General features: G+C 38.1%; 1 protein-coding gene and 1 long non-coding RNA gene across 3 annotated transcripts in view; one reads left to right on the forward strand and one right to left on the reverse strand.

Annotated features, from left to right (window-relative positions):
• Positions 1–23,016, forward strand: part of LOC128316479 (uncharacterized) — a 31,380-nt gene that overhangs the window by 3,945 nt on the left and 4,419 nt on the right. The window lies entirely within an intron of this gene.
• GNPTAB (N-acetylglucosamine-1-phosphate transferase subunits alpha and beta) overlaps positions 20,781–23,016 on the reverse strand; it is a 72,498-nt gene continuing 70,262 nt past the window's right edge. The window contains 1 exon segment of the mRNA XM_015068788.3: positions 20,781–22,226. Within this exon segment, the coding sequence (XP_014924274.3) occupies positions 22,149–22,226 (78 nt within the window). The 3' untranslated portion in view covers positions 20,781–22,148.

The raw sequence follows: 23,016 nt of genomic DNA on the forward strand, positions 1-23,016 counted from the left end.
GTGATATCTCCTTGTGATTTTGCTTTGCATTTCCCTGATGATCAGTGATACTGAGTATCTTTTCATATGTCTCTTGGCCATCTGTATGTCTTTTTTGGAAAAATGTTTATTCATGTCTTTGGCCCATTTATTTATTTTTTATTTATTTCTTAAATCTTTATTTATTTTTGAGAGAGAGAGAGAGAGAGAGAGAGAAAGAAAGACACAGAATCTGAAGCCAGCTCCAGGCTCTGAGCTGTCAGCACACAGCCCAGTGCGGGGCTCAAACTCATGAACTGGGAGATCATGACCTGGGCCGAAGTTGGCCCCTTAACCAACTGAGCCACCCAGGCACCCCTTTGGTCCATTTTTAAATTGGATTATTAATTTTGTGGGCTTTGAGTTTTATAAGTTCTTTATATATTTTGGATACTCTTTATCAGATATGTTGTTTGCAAATATCTTCTCCCATTCTGTAGTTTGTCTTCTGGTTTTGTGGATTGTTTCCTTCACTTTGCCAAAGCTTTTTATTTTGATGAAATCCCAATAGTTTCTTTTTGCTTTTGTTTCCCTGGTCTCAGGAGACATATATAGAAAGAATTTGCTATGACCAGTGTCAAAGAGGTTACTGCCTATGTTCTTCTATAGGATTTTTATGGTTTCAAGTCTCACCTTTAGGTCTTTCATCCATTTTGAATTTATTTTTGTGTTGGTGTAAGAAAGTGGTCTAGTTTCATTCTTTTGCATATTGCTGTCCAGTTTTCCCAATACCATTTGTTGAAGAGACTCTTTTTTCCATTATATATACATATTCTTTCCTGCTTTCTTGAAGATTGACCCAAGAGTTGTGGGTTCATTTCTGGGTTATCTATTTTGTTCCATTGATCTATGTGTCTGTTTTTGTGCCAGTACCATACTGTTTTGATTACTACAGCTTCGTAATATAACTTGAAGTTCAGAATTGTGATGCCTCCAGCTTTGCTTTTCTTTTTCAAGGTTTATTTGGATATTTGGGGTCTTTTGTGTTTCCATACAATTTTTTAGGATTGTTTGTTCTAACTCTGGGAAAAATGCTGTTGGTATTTTGATAGGGATTGAATTAAATGTGTAGATTGCTTTGGGTAGTATAGACAGTTTAATAATATTCTTCAAATCCATGAGCATGGAATGTTTTTCCATTTTTTTGTGTGTCATCTTCAATTTCTTTCATCAGTGTTTTATAGTTTTCAGAGTACAAGTCTTTCACTTCTTTGGTTAGGTTTATTCCTAGGTATCTTACTGGTTTTGGTGCAATTGTAAATGGGATTGATTCCTTAATTTCTCTTTCTGCTGCTTCATTATTGTTGTATAGAAACACAACAGATTTCTCTATATGTTTTGTATGTGGCGACTTTACTAAATTTGTGTATCAGTCCTAGCAGTTTTTTTGGTGGAGTCTTTCAGTTTTCTATATAGAATATCATGTCATCTATAAATAGTGAAAGTTTGACTTCTTACTTTCCAATTTGGATGTCTTTTATATATTTTTGTTTTCTGATTGCTGTGCTTAGGACTTCCAGTATAATATTCAATAACAGTGGTGAGAGTAAACATCCCTGCCTTGTTCCTGGCCATAGAGAAAAAGCTCTCAGTTTTTCCCCATTGAGGATGATATTAGCTGTGGGTTTTTCATATCTGGCCTTTATTATGTTGAGGTATGTTCCCTCTAAACCTGCTTTGTTGAGGGTTTTTACCATGAATGGATACTGTACTTTGTCAAATTTTTTTTCTGCATCTATTGTAATGATCATATGATTCTTCTTTTTTCTTTTAAGTTTGTTTGAGAGAGAGAGAACGTGCAAGTGAGGGACGGTCAGAGAGGGAAAGAAAGAGAATATGAAGCAGGCTCCATGCTGTCAGTACAAAGCCTGACTCGGGGCCCGATCCCATGAACCATGAGATCATGACCCAAGCTAAAATCAAGAGTTGGATGCTTATGGGGTGCCTGGGTGGCTCAGTCAGTTAAGCGTCCCAACTTCGGCCCAGGTCATGATCTCCTGGTTTGTGGGTTCGAGTCCTGTGTTGGGCTCTGTGCTGACAGCTCGGAGCCTGGAGCCTGCTTTGGATTCTGGGTCTCCCTCTCTCTCTGCCCCTCTCCCACCCTCACTTTGTCTCACTCCGTCTCTCAAAAATAAATAAATGTAAAAAAAAAATTAAAAAAAAAAAAAAGAGTTGGATGCTTAACCAATTGAGCCACTCTGCCCATATGGTTCTTGTCCTTTCTTTTATTAATGTGGTATATTGATTGATTTGTAAATATTGAACCATGTTTGCAACCCAGGAATAAATCCCACTTGATCGTGGTAATTTTTTTAATGTATTGTTGGATTTGGTTTGCTAGTACTGAGAATTTTTGCAGCCATGTTCATTAGGGATTTGGCCTTTAGTTCTCTTTTTTAGTGGAGTCTCTGGTTTAGGTATCAGGGTCATGCTGGCCTCGTAGAATGAATTTGGAAGTTTTCCTTCCTTATTTTTTTGAATAGTTTGAGAAGAATTTGGTATTAACTCTTCTTTCAATATTTGGTTCAATTTGCCTGCGAAGGCATCCGGCCCTGGACTTCTGTTTCTTTGGAATTTTTTGATTACTGATTCAATTACTTTGCTGGTTATCAGTCTGTTCCAAGTTTTCTGTTTCTTCCTGTTTCAGAAAAACCTTGGTTTTTTATTGGGATCGCATTACACTTACAAATTTACTTAGGAAAAAAATGAAATCTTAATGATGTTAAAATGTTCCAACAAAGAACAAGGAATGTCTTTCCACTAGTTTAAGTATACTTTTGTGTCTTTAAGAAGTATTTTAAAGTATTTTAATGTAGGTTTTGAATGTTTCTTGTTGTTTGTTCCTAAATATGTTGTCTTTTTGTTGCTAGCATAAGTGAAATTTATTTCCTCTTTCATTGTATAACCTAACAGATTATCTTTTGTGTATATGAAGGCTTTGGGTTTTGCATGTTACTTTTATGTCCTGCCACCTTGCAGAATTCTTTTCACGTTTGAGTGAGTTTATTCACTGAGTCTTTAGAGATCTCCAGGTATTTTTCATGACATCTGTAAATAGAGATCATTTTATTTCTTCTGATTCCTGTCTTTATTTTCTCTTGACTCTTTCATTAGCGAAAACAGTCTCAAATGGTTAAATAGTAGTTAAAACAGTGTCAAATAGTTAAATAGTAGTGGAGGTGGTGGGCATTTTGTGTTGTTCTTTACCTTAGTAAGAATGCCTCAGGTATTTCCCCATTATTAAGATGATGACTTTACAACTGTATTTTTATTTAAAATGAGTGTTAGATTTTGTTAGAGGCTCTTTCAAGCATCCATCAAGATAATCATACAATTTTTTCCTTATACCTATTAATATAAATTATATTAAAATGTTTGCTAATATTACTTCATCTCTGTATTCTTAGAATAATTCTTACTTGGCCATGGTGTGGTATTTTCTTCTTGTAATATTGAAGTCTGATCAGGTTTTCTGCATTAACATTCATAGTAATATTATTTTATAATTATCTTTCATGTTGCTGCAATTATCAGGTTTAGATCATGTTATACTTGCTTCATAAAAAGAATTTAGAAGTTTTCCTTCATTTTCTATGCTCTGAAACAACTGTGTTGGGATTCTTTGGTTCTAAATGCTTTTTTTGTAAATTTCTTTGTAAAATCTGAGCCTCGTGATGTCATGCGAAGTAGCTCCTTGATAGTTTTCTTGATTTCTCTTATAGAAATTGGTCATTTTAAACACTTGTCTTTATTAAGGTCAGTTATAGTAAACTGTCTTTTTCTAAGTAATTCTTGATTTCATTTAGTTTTGTAAACATGTACATAGAGATGTATAGAGTAGTCTACTTAGATTTTTAAATTTCTGCAGTATTATTTCCTCCCTGTTCCTGTCTGTTTTGGGATTTTTTGGTTTGAGTTTTGTGTGGAGTTGGATTGTTTTTGTTTTGTTTTTGTTTTCCCCTATTCCTGGGGTTTGTTTGTTTGTTTTTTGTGGATGGTGTTTCTAGCTCAAGAGCACCTTCTTCTGTCAGTATAATGAAGTGCAGTTTCTTTAAGTGATAATAACGTGGGAATGAGGAGGTTTGGTTAGGTGACTTGTTTAGCTTTTGCTTCTGCAGGATGTTTAATTATACCCTTCTAACTTTCTGGTATCTCCAAGGGGCACCACCCCTTCTTTATTATCTGATTCTCTCTGGAAGCAATGGGGCCCTGAGGCTGCCACCACTACTGGGTCATGCTTACCTTCAAAACCTAGCTGGTACCATGAACTACCAAATCCTAGGCCTGTGTTCTGTATTTTGGCTCTTAGTATTAGACTTTGTCTTGCTCGACGTTATTCTATCTTGTTTCATCTACGTGTTATGCTCCCCAGCCCACTTTTGTGTAGTCTTTTAAGCCTCCCCTGCGCAGACTTATACCTGTACCTGTACTTATACCTGGGCTCGCAGCAATGGCACAAGCTCTTTTGGAATTTGTCGTTTCTCTACTTAGAGAAGTTCATTGTATTCTCTGTCTCCTGGTAATGCTGAAGGCATGGGTTGTGTATGATTTTATTTTCACTCTTTTGTTATCTTATGGTTCTCAGAGAGGATGTGTGGAGAGATTCACGTTCAGGGGGTCACCATTAACCTCCATATGCCAAATTCTCTCCTAAATCTTTCCTTGGTTTTTAAACATCACCAGGCTTAAAAAAATAACTTTTATATTTTATTGATCTTTTCTATTAAATCTTAGTTTTCTTTCATTAATTTTTGCTATTTATTATTTCCTTATTTCTATTTTCTTTTGTTGGTCTCTTTCTAACTTTTTCTGTTGGATCATTAACTTGTTTATTTTCAAGACTTCTTTTCCAACATATTCATTTGAGAGGATAAATTTCTCTCTATGTGCCCGTTAGCTGAATCCCACAAGTTGTGATAGGCAGTATTTTCATTACTATCCGGTGCTAAGTATTTTAAAATTTCCGTTATGAGTTCTTCTTTGACTCATGAGTTACCTAGTATGTTTTTAGACTTTTAAACAAATGTAGTTCTTCAGTTTTATCTTTTTTATTGAAATATTCTAACTTGATACCTATAATCAGGATCATACCTGTGATTTGAAATGTGTTACCCCTTGCTTTATGACTTAGCACGAGGTCCATTTAAAAAATTATTCTAGGGGCGCCTGGGTGGTTCAGTCAGTTAAGCATCCAAGTCTTGTTTTCGGCTCAGGTCGTGATATTATGGTTTGTGAGTTCGAGGCCTATATTGGCTCTGAGCTGACAGTGTGGAGACTTCTTGGGATTCTCTCTTTCTCCCTCTCTCTCTGACCCTCCTTCATTTGCTCTCTCTCTCTCTCCCTCTGTCTCTCAAAATATATAAATAAACTTCATAAAAATTATTCTACGTGTGCTTAATAAGAATGAGTAAGGTCTAATTTAGAGATGTTGAGTTCTAGATATGTCCATTCAATCAAGTTCACTAATTGTGTCATTCAAATCTTTTATGACCTTGCTGATATCTTTGTCTCCTTGGTCTAGGAATAATGGAAGAGTTATTGGATATGTGTTAAAATATTCTACATCAATAGTGGATTTGTAAATTTCCCTTATAGTGCTGTCAATTTTTGATTTTTGTATTTTGAAGACACTTAATTAGGTACATATATGTTTAGAATTCATCTTTCTGTCAGTTGAAACTTTAATCATTATGTAGTGACCTTAATAATGCTCTTTGTCTTAAATTCTATTTTGTTTAATATTAATAAAATGTCCTCATGTTTCTTCAGTATTTATCCAGGATATCTTTTATCATGTGTTTACTTTTAAACTTTCTACATCCTTTTATATTTCATGTGTATCCCATTGTACATACCCATTTTTGTTTGATGCTATAATGTTTGGGAACATGTAGGCTGTTGGCTGGGGTATTTCAGTTTTTCTCAAAGTGGGCTCTCCAGGAAGCTAGTTCAAGCCCATCCACATCAGTTCCTAGGTTCTAACTGAAGCCAAAAGAGAGCAAGCCCCAAGGCACAATCATTTTCAAACTTCTGCATCTGTCCCATGTCCCAAAATTATTCAAACGACCAAGCCCAGCTTCAAAGAGTGAAGAAATAAATTCTCCCTCTTGGTGGGAGAAGCAGCATAAATCTGTACTTACAGGGACACAGGCATTATTGTATTCATCTCTGCAAATAAGTTATTACAAACCTCTGTTTTCTATTTTGCACCTCCCTGTATCTCTGCTACAGTGTGGGCAATTATATATTTGGTTAAATCACTATGTGAAATGCAAGCAAATACAATTCTGAATGATACAAAAGTGCATAACTGAATTTTTTTAACCCAGTTTGCATTAGCTAGGGTAGACTATTACTGCAACAAATAAAACCAAGTATGTATAATGACTAAAAAAAAAGTTATTTCTCCTATAACTATACTGGGAAAGTAAATAGGTCCTCAGGGCAGCTTTCATGTATGCAGGCATTTAGGGACCCAAACTGATGGAAACTCTGCCATCTTCAACTTGTGGCTTTCAGAGTTGCCACAGAAGTGGTCTCTATCCCAGCCAGCTAAATAGGAAAAGAATAGGGAGGAGCACCAGGTAGGAAGTTTTTATGGGCTAGACCTGGAAGTGACACACATTATTTCTGCTTACATTTTATCACCTAGAAAATCATCACATGTTCACACCTAACAGCAAGTATAGTATTATTCAAGGAGAAATTAATAAAAATGGTTTAAAACATGACATGAAAGTACAGAACAAAATTAAATTAGGCTCTTCCACTTGTTAACCATGAGACCTTGGGCAAATTACTTGACCTCTCTAAACCTGTTAGTCTTCACTAACATAGGGGGAATAAAAATAATAGTATTTATCTCATAGAAGCTTGGATTTTAAAAAGTGAAATAAGGCATAAAAATTCTTAGTAAGCACTCAATAATATATATCAAGTACTCAGTAAATACAAGTTATCAACATTACTAATATTATAATGGGTACTTGTTGAGTCACTGGTATACTATTTCCTGAATATCAAACATGTGAGTGCCTACCAGTGCCAGACATATTAAATAACATAGAAAATTTTAATCATAAAAATTAATGTTTTATTAACAAATGCAGATTTAGGGATAGAAAATATAAGTTTTTTTTTCAAAAATAAGAGTTACTTAGAACATAAAATGTTACAGGTCATTCTGAGTCTTTCAGGAAGTAGTTCTCAAAAAAAGACCTAAGAAGCCCACAGGTAAACAAAAGCAAGACTGCTTGCATAGGCTGGTTTGAAAGGACCCTGTGGTAGTTACTGCTCTCACAGTCTTTTTTTTTTTTAATTTTTTTAACGTTTATTTATTTTTGAGACAGAGAGAGACAGAGCATGAACAGGGGAGGGCCAGAGAGAGAGGGAGACACAGGATCTGAAGCAGGCTCCAGGCTCTGAGCTGTCAGCACAGAGCCCGACGCAGGGCTGGAACTCACAGAGCAGGAGATCATGACCTGAGCCGAAGTTGGTCGCTTAACCGACTGAGCCACCCAGGCGTCCCTCACAGTCTTGAGGCCATTCTCTCACATGTCCCATCTCATTGCACCTGTAATAGGCAAATGATATGATTTTATTAAGTTTAGTCAGGTGACACTTTGCATATCAAACAGAACAACTTCCTAGACATCTCTTTAACCAGGGAGCTCTTTCCCTCCAAGTCCGCATAAGAGGGCCTCATAGCAGCTATCTGTTCTCTCCCACTATCTCTCTCGCTTGCTTCCCCACTACACCTCTTGCCAAGTTTTCCTTTTTCCCGTTGCCTTGGATCTTCCCTTTTGGGTCACTCTATTACTTTCTTTAGTAAACAAGATAAGCTTCTCATGCTTCTGTTGTATTCACCCTGTAACTGCAGTCACCAAAACAAAGGACCCTCCTTAGAAGGTTTGAAAAGAATAAAATTATACATAACTAGTTAATAATTTTGCAATCACAGCTAGAATAAAGAGCACAATTTGGAAAGTTAATCTTTTAGGCAGATATCCCAAGCATCCTTGATATCCTTCTTGGTCTCCCTGTTCATTTACTGAACATGGTGATGTTTGGCACAATCTTCTCACCTTGACTCCTGCCCTCATCCTTTGACCTCTCGGTTCCTTAAGGCCCTCATCTAAAATGACCTGGCCCTGCACTCCATTCAAAGACTCCATTCAAAGTCCCCCCACTCTTATGGCCACACATGAAGCTGTTCTACCCTCAAAATTCCTGTCAGACATCTTACCCTCAAACCAATCAATACCTCCTACCTCTCCAGCTTAGTCTCATCTGTTTCCACTATAACAGATATATATATAACTATAACCTGCCAGTCTCATCCAGACTTTCAGTCCAATACTGTTTTACTTTTCCTTTTTTCATTGGCCCTCCTCTTGTCTTTGATTCAAATTCCATCATTTTAGTCAGTCTTTTGCAAATAACAACCTGTGCTTTCACTACATTTGTATGGCAAAATGTTATTTCTGCAAACAGCCAATTGCCTTTCTTTGTACTACCTACCCTTGCTCCAGTGCCTCTGGGGAAAATTAAATAAATTAACCAAAGGAGCAAACTTGTAGCACTTTTATTTATGAGTTCTAGCCTCAGTTGGGCCCTCAACATTGCCCTAGATTCTCCCATTTCCCTGTGGCAATTCATTGTCCCCAATTACCATTTTAAAGCCTTTTCTACTCTACTCAGCCTTCAACACTGTCACCCCTCTTTCACTTAGTACTTAACCCTCCTCCTTTTTTTTCTGAGGGAGTATTTCACACTGAAACCTCCAAAATTTTTCCATGAAAGCTACAACCTACCTACATCTATGTCCATTCTTTCCTCCTCTTACACTAGAGATGTTCGTCCTGTGTTCTGAATTCCATGGCCTCTTGTGCTCCAAGAATCTTACATTAGCCATTATTTCTTTCCCTTTCTCTGCTCTATCCCTTCCCATTAACATTTACAAATACTCAAATCTCTCCACAATTTAAATTCCTGGGCCTTATTTCCAAACAAACTGTTAGTCCCCTATGCCTTCCTTTTAGCATTCCAGATTCAAGAAAGAATTATCTAAGCTTATTGCCTCAAATTCCTCTGCTTCCATATACCCTTTAAAATACCCCAACCACCTTTGGCCCTTTCCTCTTTAAATTGGTGCTCACTCTAAAGTGACCAGTGACCTCCATGTCAAAGGGATGTTCTCTGGTCCTCATCTCATTTGCCTCTCAACAACAGGCAAAACTTTTACTACTTTTTTTCCCTCCTTGTCTTCCTTTGGCTTCTCTTATTCTTTTCTCATTCTGGCAACTTCTCAGTATCTTTGATAACTCTTCCTTCTTCAGTGGACCCTCAGATGTTGTAGTTCCCCAGAACTTGGTTTTTCTCAGTTCTCAATTTGTATTCTTTCTCCAAATGTTTTCATATATACCTGTGGCTTCAAATAATAAGAGTTTCTCAAAGTGTGGTTTATGGGCCAGGCTATGTCAGGATCACTTGCAGAGGATGAAGTGGGGACATGTTGTGGTAGGGGGGTGGGATGGGTAGAGGAGTGTTAAAATGAAGATTCTTAAGCCCCATGTAAGGCCTAACAAATGAATAACTCTGTGGGTGGGGACTGGGAATTTGCATTTTAAATAGTTCTCCAGGTAATTCTCATACCTGGATGAAAGTTTGGAACCACCAGTGTGATTTGCCACATTAACAAGAACAGCTCAACATCTCCATCTCGTGTCTTACTAACACCAGTGCCTTATTTTTTCAAACATTAGGAAACTTAATGATGTGAAAAACAGAAAGGAAATAAGAAACAAAAGATATGAATGAATTACCTGCCCTCTGAATAGCCAATATTAGATTATGTCCTCTTTTGTCTTTTCTAGCTCCAAATGAGAATTCCTTTATATTCAAGTTTCAAATTTTAATCCTTATCCAACTAAATAAAAACATAAGGATTGGAATGACTGTTTCATTCATTACACAGTCTCCTAAAATGGAACCAAGGGTATTTTATGGATTTTCAAAGTTAGCTTTCTCTTTAGTTAGCTAATAAAACGCATTCTACTTCCCAGTAAGCATTTAATATGGGTCATTAAAATTTTACCTAAAATTTATTGTTAAATTGTTATCTTAGTTTAAAAAGTAATAAATATTCATTGTAAAACAACTTTTAGAAGATAATTATGAAGGAAATGAAATCCACTTGTAATCTCACTACCAAGAGATAATACACAATTAAATTTTAGGTATTTCATTTTTTCTGTGCATAAATGGATTTTCCCCTGGATAATTTAAAAATATTTTTTGACTTTTGTATCTGCCTTAATTTGCAATTAAACTCTGCAAACTTTTTCCTATTTTTAGCCATATATTTTACCACTTGTATCTAAATTTGGCAAACAAAGGCTTCAGGGTTTTATTGACTTTGATGACACTTTGATTGCCTAAAGTCCCAGATAAAATTCGCATATAACAACATATTAGTTTTAGATGGATAACAATTTGATATTTGCATATACTACAAAGTGATCTCCACAATAAGTCTAGTTACGGTCACTATGTAATTGACTCCCTTCACCCTTTTCACCCATCCAAACCACTTCCCCTCTGATAACCACCAGTCTGTTCTCTGTACCTATGAGTTTTGTTTTCCACATTCTACTTATAAGTAACACCATATGGTATTTGTCTTTCTCTGATATCTCACTTAGCATGATACTCTCAAGGTCCATCCGTGTTGTTAACAAATAGCAAGATTTCCTTCCTTTTATGGCTGAACAGTATTCCATTGTATACATTCCATTGTATGTCCATCAGTGGACAGTTAGGTGTCCATATCTTGGCTATTACAAATAATGCTGCAGTGAACTCAGGTAATTCTTAGAAGACCACATTAATACTCCTCCATGTATATCATTGCCCATTCATTCTAATTACCTGGATTCCTGACAAAATGTCCTCTCCTTTTCTTTAGCAACCAGTGGTGTAGAATCTTGTCAAGGTCATTTGAAAGCCTAAATATTTCATCCCTTGGTTCCTTTTTCATTGCTTTAAAGAACTAAGGCGATATAGTCAGTCTCTTAGGAAACTTCTCATTAGATGAACGACTGATGATAGACTCCTACCTTGACGTAGGAGTAGGAGTCTAATGGATAGATAAGCAAGGAAAAGACAGGTCAACCAATAATATTATCTGCAAGGGTACAGAGGCATAACAGTGCACAACATGTTTGGGAAAATGCAGTGTGGCTGACAGTGTAGGCAGGGGTGAGACTGGCAGGGGAGGAAAAGCAGATCAGAAAGACAACGTAGGACCAATTGTGAACCATAATAACCATAATTGTGAACCATTTAGGGAGTATTATGTGGCAGGTACTGTACTGATGCTTTGCAAACATTTCTTTGAATCTTTCCAATAAAAAATTTATAAGGTTCACTGTATTATAATCAATTTTTTCTAATTTTTTTAACATTTATTTATTTTTTATTTTTTTTAATATAAGAAATTTATTGTCAAATTCCATACAACACCCAGTGCTCATCCCAAAAGATGCCCTCTTCAATGCCCATCACCTACCCTCCCCTCCCTCCCACCCCCCATCAACCCTCAGTTTATTCTCAGTTTTTAAGAGTCTCTTATGCTTTGGCTATCCCCCTAACCTCTTTTTTTTTTTTTTCCCTTCCCCTCCCCCATGGGTTTCTGTTAAGTTTCTCAGGATCCACATAAGAGTGAAAACATATGGTATCTGTCTTTCTCTGTATGGCTTATTTCACTTAGCATAACACTCTCCAATTCCATCCAGGTTGCTACAAAGGGCCATATTTCATTCTTTCTCATTGCCACGTAGTACTCTATTATGTATATAAACCACAGTTTCTTTATCCATTCATCAGTTGATGGACATTTAGGCTTTTTCCACAATTTGGCTATTGTTGAGAGTGCTGCTATAAACATTGGGGTACAAGTGCCCCTATGCATCAGTACTCCTGTAGCCCTTGGGTAAATTCCTAGCAGTGCTACTGCTGGGTCGTAGGGTAGGTCTATTTTTAATTTTTTGAGAAACCTCCACATTGTTTTCCAGAGTGGCTGCACCAGTTTCCATTCCCACCAACAGTGCAAGAGGGTTCCCGTTTCTCCACATCCTCGCCAGCATCTGTAGTCTCCTGATTTGTTCATTTTGGCCACTCTGACTGGTGTGAGGTGATATCTGAGTGTGGTTTTGATTTGTATTTCCCTGATGAGGAGCAATTTTGAGGATCTTTTCATGTGCCTGTTGGCCATCTGGATGTCTTCTTTAGAGAAGTGTCTATTCATGTTTTCTGCCCATTTCTTCACTGGGTTATTTGTTTTTCGGGTGTGGAGTTTGGTGAGCTCTTTATAGATTTTGGATACTAGCCCTTTGTCCGATATGTCATTTGCAAATATCTTTTCCCATTCCATTGGTTGCCTTTTAGTTTTGTTGATTGTTTCCTTTGCTGTGCAGAAGCTTTTTACTTTCATGAGGTCCCAATAGTTCATTTTTGCTTTTAATTCCCTTGCCTTTGGGGATGTGTCAAGTAAGAAATTGCTGCGGCTGAGATCAGAGAGGTCTTTTCCTGCTTTCTCCTCTAGGGTTTTGATGGTTTCCTGTCTCGCTTTCAGGTCCTTTATCCATTTTGAGTTTATTTTTGTGAATGGTGTAAGAAAGTGGTCTAGTTTCATTCTTCTGCATGTTGCTGTCCAGTTCTCCCAGCGCCATTTGTTAAAGAGACTGTCTTTTTTCCATTGGATAGTCTTTCCTGCTTTGTCAAAGATTAGTTGGCCATACTTTTGTGGGTCTAGTTCTGGGGTTTCTATTCTATTCCATTGGTCTATGTGTCTGTTTTTGTGCCAATACCATGCTGTCTTGATGATTACAGCTTTGTAGTAGAGGCTAAAGTCATTGATTGTGATGCCTCCTGCTTTGGCCACCTTCTTCAAAATTACTTTGTCTATTCGGGGCCTTTTGTGGTTCCATATGAATTTTAGGATTGCTTGTTCTAGCTTCGAGAAGAATGCTGGTGCAATTTTGATTGGGATTGCATTGAATGTGTAGATAGCTTTGGGTAGTATTGACATTTTAACAATATTTATTCTTCCAACCCATGAGCACAGAATGTGGTTCCATTTCTTTGTATCTTCTTCAATTTCCTTCATAAGCTTTCTATAGTTTTCAGCATACAGATCTTGTACATCTTTGGTTAGATTAATTCCTAGGTATTTTATGCTTCTTGGTGCAATTGCGAATGGGATCAGTTTCTTTATTTGTCTTTCTGTTGCTTCAATTATTAGTGTATAAGAATGCAACTGATTTCTGTACATTGATTTTGTATCCTGCAACTTTGCTGAATTCATGTATCAGTTCTAGCAGACTTTTGGTGGAGTCTGTCGGATTTTCCATGTATAATATCATGTCATCTGCAAATAGGGAAAGCTTGACTTCATCTTTGCCAATTTTGATGCCTTTGATTTCCTTTTGTTGTCTGATTGCTGATGCTAGCACTTCCAACACTATGTTAAACAACAGCGGTGAGAGTGGACATCCCTGTCGTGTTCCTGTCTCAGGGGGAAAGCTCTCAGTTTTTCCCCATTGAGGATGATATTAGCTGTGGGCTTTCCATAAATGGTTTTTATGATGTTTAAGTATGTTCCTTCTATCCCAACTTTCTCGAGGGTTTTTATTAAGAAAGGATGCTGAATTTTGTCAAATGCTTTTTCTGCATCGATTGACAGGATCATATGATTCTTATCTTTTCTTTTATTAATGTGATGTATCACATTGATTGATTTGCGAATGTTGAACCAGCCCTGCATCCCAGGAATGAATCCCACTTGATCATGGTGAATAATTCTTTATATAAGCTGTTGAATTCGATTTGCTAGTATCTTATTGAGAATTTTTGCATCCATATTCATCAGGGATATTGACCTGTAGTTCTCTTTTTTTTACTGGGTTTCTACCTGGTTTAGGAATCAAAGTAATACTGGCTTCATAGAATGAGTCTGGAAGTTTTCATTCCCTTTTTATTTTTTGGAATAGCTTGAGAAGGATAGGTATTATCTCTGCTATAAATGTCTGGTAGAATTCCCCAGGGAAGCCATCTGGTCCTGGACTCTTATTTGTTGGGAGATTTTTGATAACCGATTCAATTTCTTCACTGGTTATGGGTCTGTTCAAGCTTTCTATTTCCTCCTGTTTGAGTTTTGGAAGTGTGTGGGTGTTTAGGAATTTGTCCATTTCTTCCAGGTTGTCCAGTTTGTTGGCATATAATTTTTCATAGTATTCCCTGAAATTGCTTGTATTTCTGAGGGATTGGTTGTAATAATTCCATTGTCATTCATGATTGTATCTATTTGGGTCATTTCCCTTTTCTTTTTCAGAAGCATGGCTAGAGGTTTATCAATTTTGTTTATTTTTTCAAAAAACCAACTCTTGGTTTCGTTGATCTGCTCTACAGTTTTTTTAGATTCTATATTGTTTATTTCTGCTCTGATCATTATTATTTCTGTTCTTCTGCTGGGTTTGGGGTGTCTTTGCTGCTCTGCTTCTATTTCCTTTAGGTGTGCCGTTAGATTTTGTATTTGGGATTTTTCTTGTTTCTTGAGATAGGCCTGGATTGCAATGTATTTTCCTCTCAGGACTGCCTTCGCTGCATCCCAAAGCGTTTGGATTGTTGTATTTTCATTTTTGTTTGTTTCCATATATTTTTTCATTTCTTCTCTAATTGCCTGGTTGACCCATTCATTCTTTAGTAGGGTGTTCTTTAACCTCCATGCTTTTGGAGGTTTTCCAGACTTTTTCCTGTTGTTGATTTCAAGCTTCATAGCATTGTGGTCCGAAAGTATGCATGGTATGATCTCAATTCTTGTATAATTATGAAGGGCTGTTTTGTGACCCAGTATATGATCTATCTTGGAGAATGTTCCATGTGCACTCGAGAAGAAAGTATATTCTGTTGCTTTGGGATGCAGAGTTCTAAATATATCTGTCAAGTCCATCTGATCCAATGTATCATTCAGGGCCCTTGTTTCTTTATTGACCGTGTGTCTAGATGATCTATCCATTTCTGTAAGTGGAGTGTTAAAGTCCCCTGCAATTACCACATTCTTATCAATAAGGTTGCTTATGTTTATGAGTAATTGTTTTATATATTTGGAGGCTCCCGTATTCGGCGCATAGACATTTATAACTGTTAGCTCTTCCTGATGGATAGACCCTGTAATTATTATAGAATGCCCTTCTTTATCTCCTGTTACAGCCTTTAATTTAAAGTCTAGTTTGTCTGATATAAGTATGGCTACTCCAGCTTTCTTTTGACTTCCAGTGGCATGGTAACTAGTTCTCCATCCCCTCACTTTCAATCTGAAAATGTCCTCGGGTCTAAAATGAGTCTCTTGTAGACAGCAAATAGATGGGTCTTGTTTTTTTATCCATTCTGATACCCTATGTCTTTTGGTTGGCACATTTAGTCCATTTACATTCAGTGTTATTATAGAAAGATACGGGTTTAGAGTTATTGTAATGTCTGTAGGTTTCATGCTTGTAGCGATGTCTCTGGTACTTTGTCTTACAGGATCCCCCTTAGGATCTCTTGTAGGGCTGGTTTAGTGGTGACGAATTCCTTCAGTTTTTGTTTGTTTGGGAAGACCTTTATCTCTCCTTCTATTCTAAATGACAGACTTGCTGGATAAAGGATTCTCGGCTGCATATTTTTTCTGTTCATCACATGGAAGATCTCCTGCCATTCCTTTCTGGCCTGCCAAGTTTCAGTAGAGATCCGTCACTAGTCTTATCAGTCTCCCTTTATATGTTAGAGCATGTTTATCCCTAGCTGTTTTCAGAATTTTCTCTTTATCCTTGTATTTTGCCAGTTTAACCATGATATGTCGTGCAGAAGATCGATTCAAGTTATGTCTGAAGGGAGTTCTCTGTGCCTCTTGGATTTCAATGCCTTTTTCCTTCCCCAGATCAGGGAAGTTGTCAGCTATTATTTCTTCAAGTACACCTTCAGCACCTTTCCCTCTCTCTTCCTCCTCTGGAATACCAATTATGTGTAGATTATTTCTCTTTAGTACATCACTTAGTTCTCTAATTTCTCCCCTCATACTCCTGGATTTTTTAAATCTTTTTCTCAGCTTCTTCTTTTTCCATAATTTTATCTTCTAGTTCACCTGTTTTCTCCTCTGCCTCTTCAGTCCATGCTGTGGTCATCTCCATTTTATTTTGCAGCTCATTAATAGCATTTTTTAGCTCCTCCTGGCTGCTCCTTAGTCCCTTGATCTCTGTAGCAATAGATTCTCTGCTGTCCTTTTTACTGTTTTCAAGCCCAGCGATTAATTTTATGACTATTATTCTAAATTCACTTTCTGTTATATTGTTTAAATCGTTTTTGATCAGTTCGTTAGCTGTCGTTATTTCCTGGAGGTTCTTTTGAGGGGAATTCTTCCGTTTCGTCATTTTGGATAGTCCCTGGAGTGGTGCTGACCTGCGGGGCACTTCCCCTGTGCTGTCTTGAATAACTTGCATTGGTGGGCGGGGCCGCAGTCAGACCTGATGTCTGCCCCCAGCCCACCGCTGGTGCCACAGTCAGACTGGTGTGTGCCTTCTCTTCCCCTCTTCTAGGGGCGGGATTCACTGTGGGGTGGCGTGGCCCATCTGGGCTACTTGCACACTGCCAGGCTGTGGTGCCGGGGATCTGGCGTATTCGCTGGGGTGGATTGGCAAGGTGCACAGGGGTGGGAGGGGTAGGCTCAGCTCACTTATCCTTCGGTGATCTGCTTCGGGAGGGGCCCTGCTGCACCAGGAGGGAGTCAGACCTGCCCCCCCCGCCGGAGGGATGGATCCACAGAAGCATGGTGTTGGGTGTTTCTGTGGTGCAAGCAAGTTCCCTGACGGGAACTGGTTCCCTTTGGGATTTTGGCTGGGGGATGGGCGAGGGAGATGGCGCTGGCGAGCACCTTTGTTCCCCGCCAAGCTGCGCTCTGTTGTCCGGGGCCCAACAACTTTCCCTCCCATTGTCCTGCGCCCTCCCGTTCTCCGAGCAGATCTGTTAACTTATAACCTTCCAGATGTTAAGTCCCGCTTGCTGTCAGAACACACTCCGTCCGGCACCTCCGTTTTTGCAAGCCAGACGCGGGGGCTCGGCTTTGCTGGCAGGCTGCCCCTCCACCCTGGCTCCCTCCCGCCAGTCTGTGTAGTGCGCACCACCTTTCCGCCCTTCCTACCCTCTTCCGTGGACCTCTCGTCTACGCTTGGCTCCAGAGAATACATTCTTCTAGTCTTCTGGGGATTTTCTGGGTTATTTAGGCAGGTGTGGGTGGAATCTAAGTGATCCGCAGGATACGGTGAGCCCAGCATCCTCCTATGCCACCATCTTCCCAGAAGCCTTCTTCCTCTAATTTTTTTTTAAAGTATGACAGCTTGCCTTCAACTTAAGTAACCCAGGAAATTGATCTTCCACATGTACCCAAACTTTATTCTGTGAAGCTAGTGTTTTTGTCACCCCAGCACTCCTCCCCTCTTTCTTTTGGTAAAAGTCTCCATCTGCCTGTCTATAGAAGTAGGCACAAATCACAGTAACTCCTCTCCATCAATGTTTCTGTACTGGAGCCAGAGAGGAAACTTCCTGCCTCTATGAGAGATATGAGCCAGGAGCTGCCACGACCCCACTATTGGGGAGAAATGCTGACATACAAGGCAGGGATGGGCTGTGTTGAACAACAGTCCTGGCAGGGTATCTGTCTCCTCCACCCTTGTTTATCCCTTAAGTGGGTGGTTCTTTTTGAACCTTACAGTCCCTTTTTGTATCTTAGTGGCTAAGAATTAATTTTGGAGACACTTGGGTCAAAAGCTGATGCTGCCACTTAATAGTTACAGACCTTGAGCAAGCCACTTAAACTAGTTAGGTCCCAATGATAACGTAGGGATGTGGGGAGGATGAAATGGGATTATGAACATAAAGCATTTAGCACACACAATGTGTTTACAAAGATGTAGCTGTCATTAGGGCAAGTGGAAGAAGGAGCAACTAAGACTGACAAGAAGCTCCTTCACCTCTCCTTACTGAGACTTTGTACTCCATGAAGTTGGGATTTACTTGGAAATGTATCAATAAAGAAAAACAAAGAATAGCTCAAACAAATGTGGCAAAATCTTGGTAACTGTTGAACAGATCGAAGTCCTATGCTAGACTCTACTTTTAAATTTTTTATAATCTTTTTTGAAAAAAGGTCCATTGAGATGGTCTTGCAGTTGTCAGTCCTGCTGATGTAAACTGTACTGATTTTCTTTTTTTGTTTTCGGTTCTTTTTTTACTTATTTTTTTAAATTTATTTTTTTTAACTTACATCCAAGTTAGCATATGGTGCAACAATGATTTCAGGTGTAGATTCCTCAATGCCCCTTACCCATTTAGATGAGCCCCTCTCCCGCAACCCACCAGTAACCCTCTGTTCTCCATATTTAAGAGTCTCTTCAGTTTTGTGCCCCTCCCTGTTCTTATATGATTTTTGCTTCCCTTCCCTTATGTTCATCTGTTTTTTATCTTAAAGTCCTCATATGAGTGAAGTTATAGATTTGTCTTTCTCTAATTTCGCTTGGCATAATACCTTCCAGTTCCATCCATGTAGCTGCAAATGCCAAGATTTTGTTCTTTTTGATTTCGAGTAATTCTCCACTGTGTGTGTGTGTGTGTGTATATATACCACATCTTTTTTATCCATTCATCCATCGATGGACATTTGGGCTCTTTCCATACTTTGGCTATTGTTGATAGTGCTGCTATAAACATTGGGGTGCATGTGCTCCTTTGAAACAGCATACCTGTGTCTCTTGGATAATATACCTAGTAGTGCAATTGCTGGGTTGTAGGGTAGTTCTATTTTTACTATTTTGAGGAACTTCCATACTGTTTTCCGGACTGGCTGCACCAGTTTGCGTTCCCAAAACCTGTGCCGATTTTCAAGTGTTGGGTCAACCTTGAATTCCCTGAGTGGACTCAGTTTGATCAATAAAAAGAGTTGTTCCCCTTTGAAGGATAACTGAATCTGGCTTAGTTTTCATATGGGATTTTTTTTTTTTACATTAATTTATTCTTGAGAGACATAGCACGAGTGGGGGAGGGGCATAGAAAGGAGACACAGAATCTGAAGCAGGGTTCAGGTTCTGAGCTGTCGGCACACAGCCCCGACGTGGGGCTTGAACTCACAAACTGCAAGATCATGACCTGAGCACAAGTCAGATGCTTAACCCACTAAGCCACCCAGGCACCCCTCATATGGGATTCTTATGAGATAAGATGGTGTGTGGTTTTCCTCTCTTATGGTAACTGAGCCAGGCTTTGTGTTCACCTCAACGGATGAGAGGTTAGGTGGTGTTTCCTTTGTTTTCTACCATCTAGATTTTTGTGGGATCAATGCTGTTTCTTCCTTAAATATCTTGGCCTGAGTTGTGATTACACTTCCCTTTTAAATCCTTGAGCTGTTACTCATCATACTTTGTATGTTTTTTGGTATATGTAAATATAATTTTAAAAATTAACACTTTTGGGGGCACTTGGGTGGCTCAGTGTGTTAAGCATCCGACTCTTGATTTTATCTCAGGTCATGATTTTGAGCCCATCAGGCTCCATCAGGGGCTGCTGGGCATGGAGTCTGCTTAAAATTCTCTCCCTCTCCTTTTCCCCCTCTTTCTTGTGCACTCTTGCTCTCTCAAAAAATAAAATAGTTTCCGAGAAACAGGGTAGGCAAAAAAATTAATTTTTTTTAATGAGAATATGTATAACTTTCTTAGCTAAGGGCAACGTAATCATTTCATCCCAATGAAATGGGATGAAAAACCTCACCCCTGGTCTAGATAGCAGTCCTTTACACACACACTTTCACCCTGCCATCATCACCACTGACATTACCTGGCAGAAGTCATTTCCCAGGCACTGTGCTGGGTATACTACATCTGCCATTTATTTTAATCATCACCATAAGTCTCTGAGGTAAACCCCAGGTACTGCCTCCCACATTTTAGGAGAAAGCTGAATTGTAGCAAACAATGTCCATCAAATCCCAGGAGTCTGACTACATATACTTCTGACTGTGAGATCTTAGACAAATCACATAATCTTCCTAACTCTGGTGTCCTTGATGATAAAATGCAACGGGTAGTCCAGGGAGTCATTTTGAAAATTTTTCCTATCGAGGCTGAGAGTTTGGAGGCATCAGCTTGGGGTCAAGCAGGATGAGGAGCTTTCCTTCTATATTATACACTAGTGTTCGGTAGGATTTCATTTGAATTAATGGTTCTGGGGCTTTAAAATTTTTGAAACTCATCAGCTTCTGAGGTTCTTCCACTCTAATAATTCTACAGGACCATTTAGATGAATGGTTCTATGAATATTCTAGGATTCTGTTTTCTATCACATTATCTGTTATGTTCTTAATTAGATATGGACTATTCATCTAACTACAGAATCTCCAGTACACCCATTCATTTCTCTGTAATTTTTCTATAATAAATTCATGTTTAGAATACCAAGATACATCCTAAATTTTTACTGTATAATAAATCCCATTTAGAACTTATTTTCCCCCCTATAAAAGGACATTCTCCAGTATGTTCTAGTACTACCTTCCTACACTACTTTCCATTTATTATCAGTAGTGTTCAGTAGACACTGATACACTGTACAAGCACTCAAGTGATTATGGACTCTGGATAACAATAAACTCATTCCTCAAAGATTTAAAAATCAAAGCATCAGACAAAATGTAAGTTTTTATGAGATTTCACATTTTGAAATACATAACTCTTGTAGCACAAACACTGTATTTACAAGTTTTTTTTTTACAAAATATGTGTGCCATTTTGAAAGAATACTGTTGAGATCATGATCTAAAATACCTGTTAGAGTTCAAAAAGGACTTACGGAATCTGGTCTCCAGAAATCCACCATATAATGATATAAATAAAATAGAGCTGAACATCAGGGCTTACTCATACATAAAAATACTAGTTCTCTATCCCAGTGGTCAGCAAACAATGGCCTGTGGGCCAAATTCAGCTGGTGGCCTGTTTTTGTACAGCTGCAAGCTAAACACGGTTTTAACATTTTTAAAGGTTAAAAAAAATATATAACACCTAAACAATAAAGAAGAATATGCAACAGAGATACATATGGCCTGCAAATATTTACTATGTGGCTTGTTACAGAAAGTTTGCTGACCCCTGCATTATATGAAACCAGCTGAAAGAGAGAGCTACTAGAATTATACTGAGTATTAAAAAAGACACCACTGTAATGTGCCAGTACCATCAGCATTACTCATTTCTAAAATGAGGCACTTCTGTTTGAATATGTACATTTCCAAAACATAATTACATCTGAAAGGTAGCTCTGCTACTTAACTCTAGCCCTTTGTAATTAGGCCTCCACATGAAATCACATTCTTAGGGGCTGAAGTAAACAAGCACAAAGTACTTCAGATGTCAGTCACTGATCTCCTCAGTAGTTGACCACTTAGAGTCTTAAATGTTAATAAAATCCATAATTTAGGTATTTCCAGTAGGAGGTGGTATTGTTGCATTATTTAAATAACATCTATAAAAATGTGTTTAGACATCCCAATTCATTATTTTCGGAAGCAAGGGTAACTAGTTAACTTAGTAGCTACTTATTTTAAAAATAGGAAATGGGAAAAACAAAAACAAAAAAACCCAAAATGTAAAACCACAGCAAAAGGCTTTGGAATGCAAAGGCTGGGTTCTCTTAGCAATGGCTCCCAAGCTAGCCAAGGCTTCTCATGTGAAAGTTAATTGGCAATGATTGCTATGGGAACTCAGCAGCTGTCTCTTGTCAGTGAGCCTTTTCAGTAAAAGAATGATGGGTCCAGGAGCAAATGCTTTAAAAGTAAAACCAGTCCAGAGCTGCTCAACACACAAGTTTTCCATGTCTTGGTTAAACAATTACTGGTCAGTAGGCTATATTCACACCACAAAACAAGTATTGTACTGGATGCTTTTCCTTCTTCAGGCCAAGCTGGCTGATGTCACAAAGACATCTCTGTGATGCCGAGTTTTAAAATGCTCAGTGAATGCTGAGGTAGATGATTTTCAAATGAAGATCTTCTATACCCTGATTCGATCGAGACTAGCTTCTTTCTGTATCCTCCTTCTCGGAAATACCTTCCGCTTTAGTGCAATTAACTAGATAATAAAGACAGAAAATAAATTTTCTCCATGTCGACACATGTTAAATTCTGATAGTCATATGACCTTAATCATTTCTAGTCTTCTACATAAAAAAAAAAAAAGCAAACAAGTCTCCATCATTCCTCCCCAAAATAAAACCAACTACTACTTTTGTTATAGAGTCAATATGCCTAGATATGTGCCCACAAAATATTTAAACCCACAAGGATTAAAATTATTTCAGCCCAGCTCCACTATTTAAAAGACCTATAACCACAAATTTTTACATCGTGATTACCAAGCATATTTATTTTCAAGATACCTGTTTGTCAAGTCTTTCTAGAAACCTGTGTAGCTTATTAGAACACTGCCTCTTGATCTGAAAATGACTAAATATGTCAATTTTTTTTTAAACCCTGTATTAAAATCCTATCACTTTCCCCTTAAACATAGCAATATCATTTGAAAATATAGGTAATACCTAATTTGTGAAATGGGTTTTAACACAAATTGCTACCTTGTAAATTATTGGCTTAGAACTTGGATAAATACTTCTCATAGAAACCATTTATCCGGGGTGCCTGGGTGGCTCAGTTGGTTGAGCGACCAACTTCGGCTCAGGTCATGATCTCAGTTCGAGCCCTGTGTCGGGCTCTGTGCTGACAGCTCAGAGCCTAGAGCCTGCTTCGGATTCTGTGTCTCCCTCTCTCTCTGCCCCTCCCCCACTCATGCTCTGTCTCAGAAATAAACATTTAAAAATTTAAAAAAATTTATCCATGATACGTCTGAAATAAAAAACCTGACC

Source organism: Acinonyx jubatus, chromosome B4 (assembly GCF_027475565.1).
Source record: "Acinonyx jubatus isolate Ajub_Pintada_27869175 chromosome B4, VMU_Ajub_asm_v1.0, whole genome shotgun sequence".
NCBI lineage: Eukaryota > Metazoa > Chordata > Mammalia > Carnivora > Felidae > Acinonyx > Acinonyx jubatus.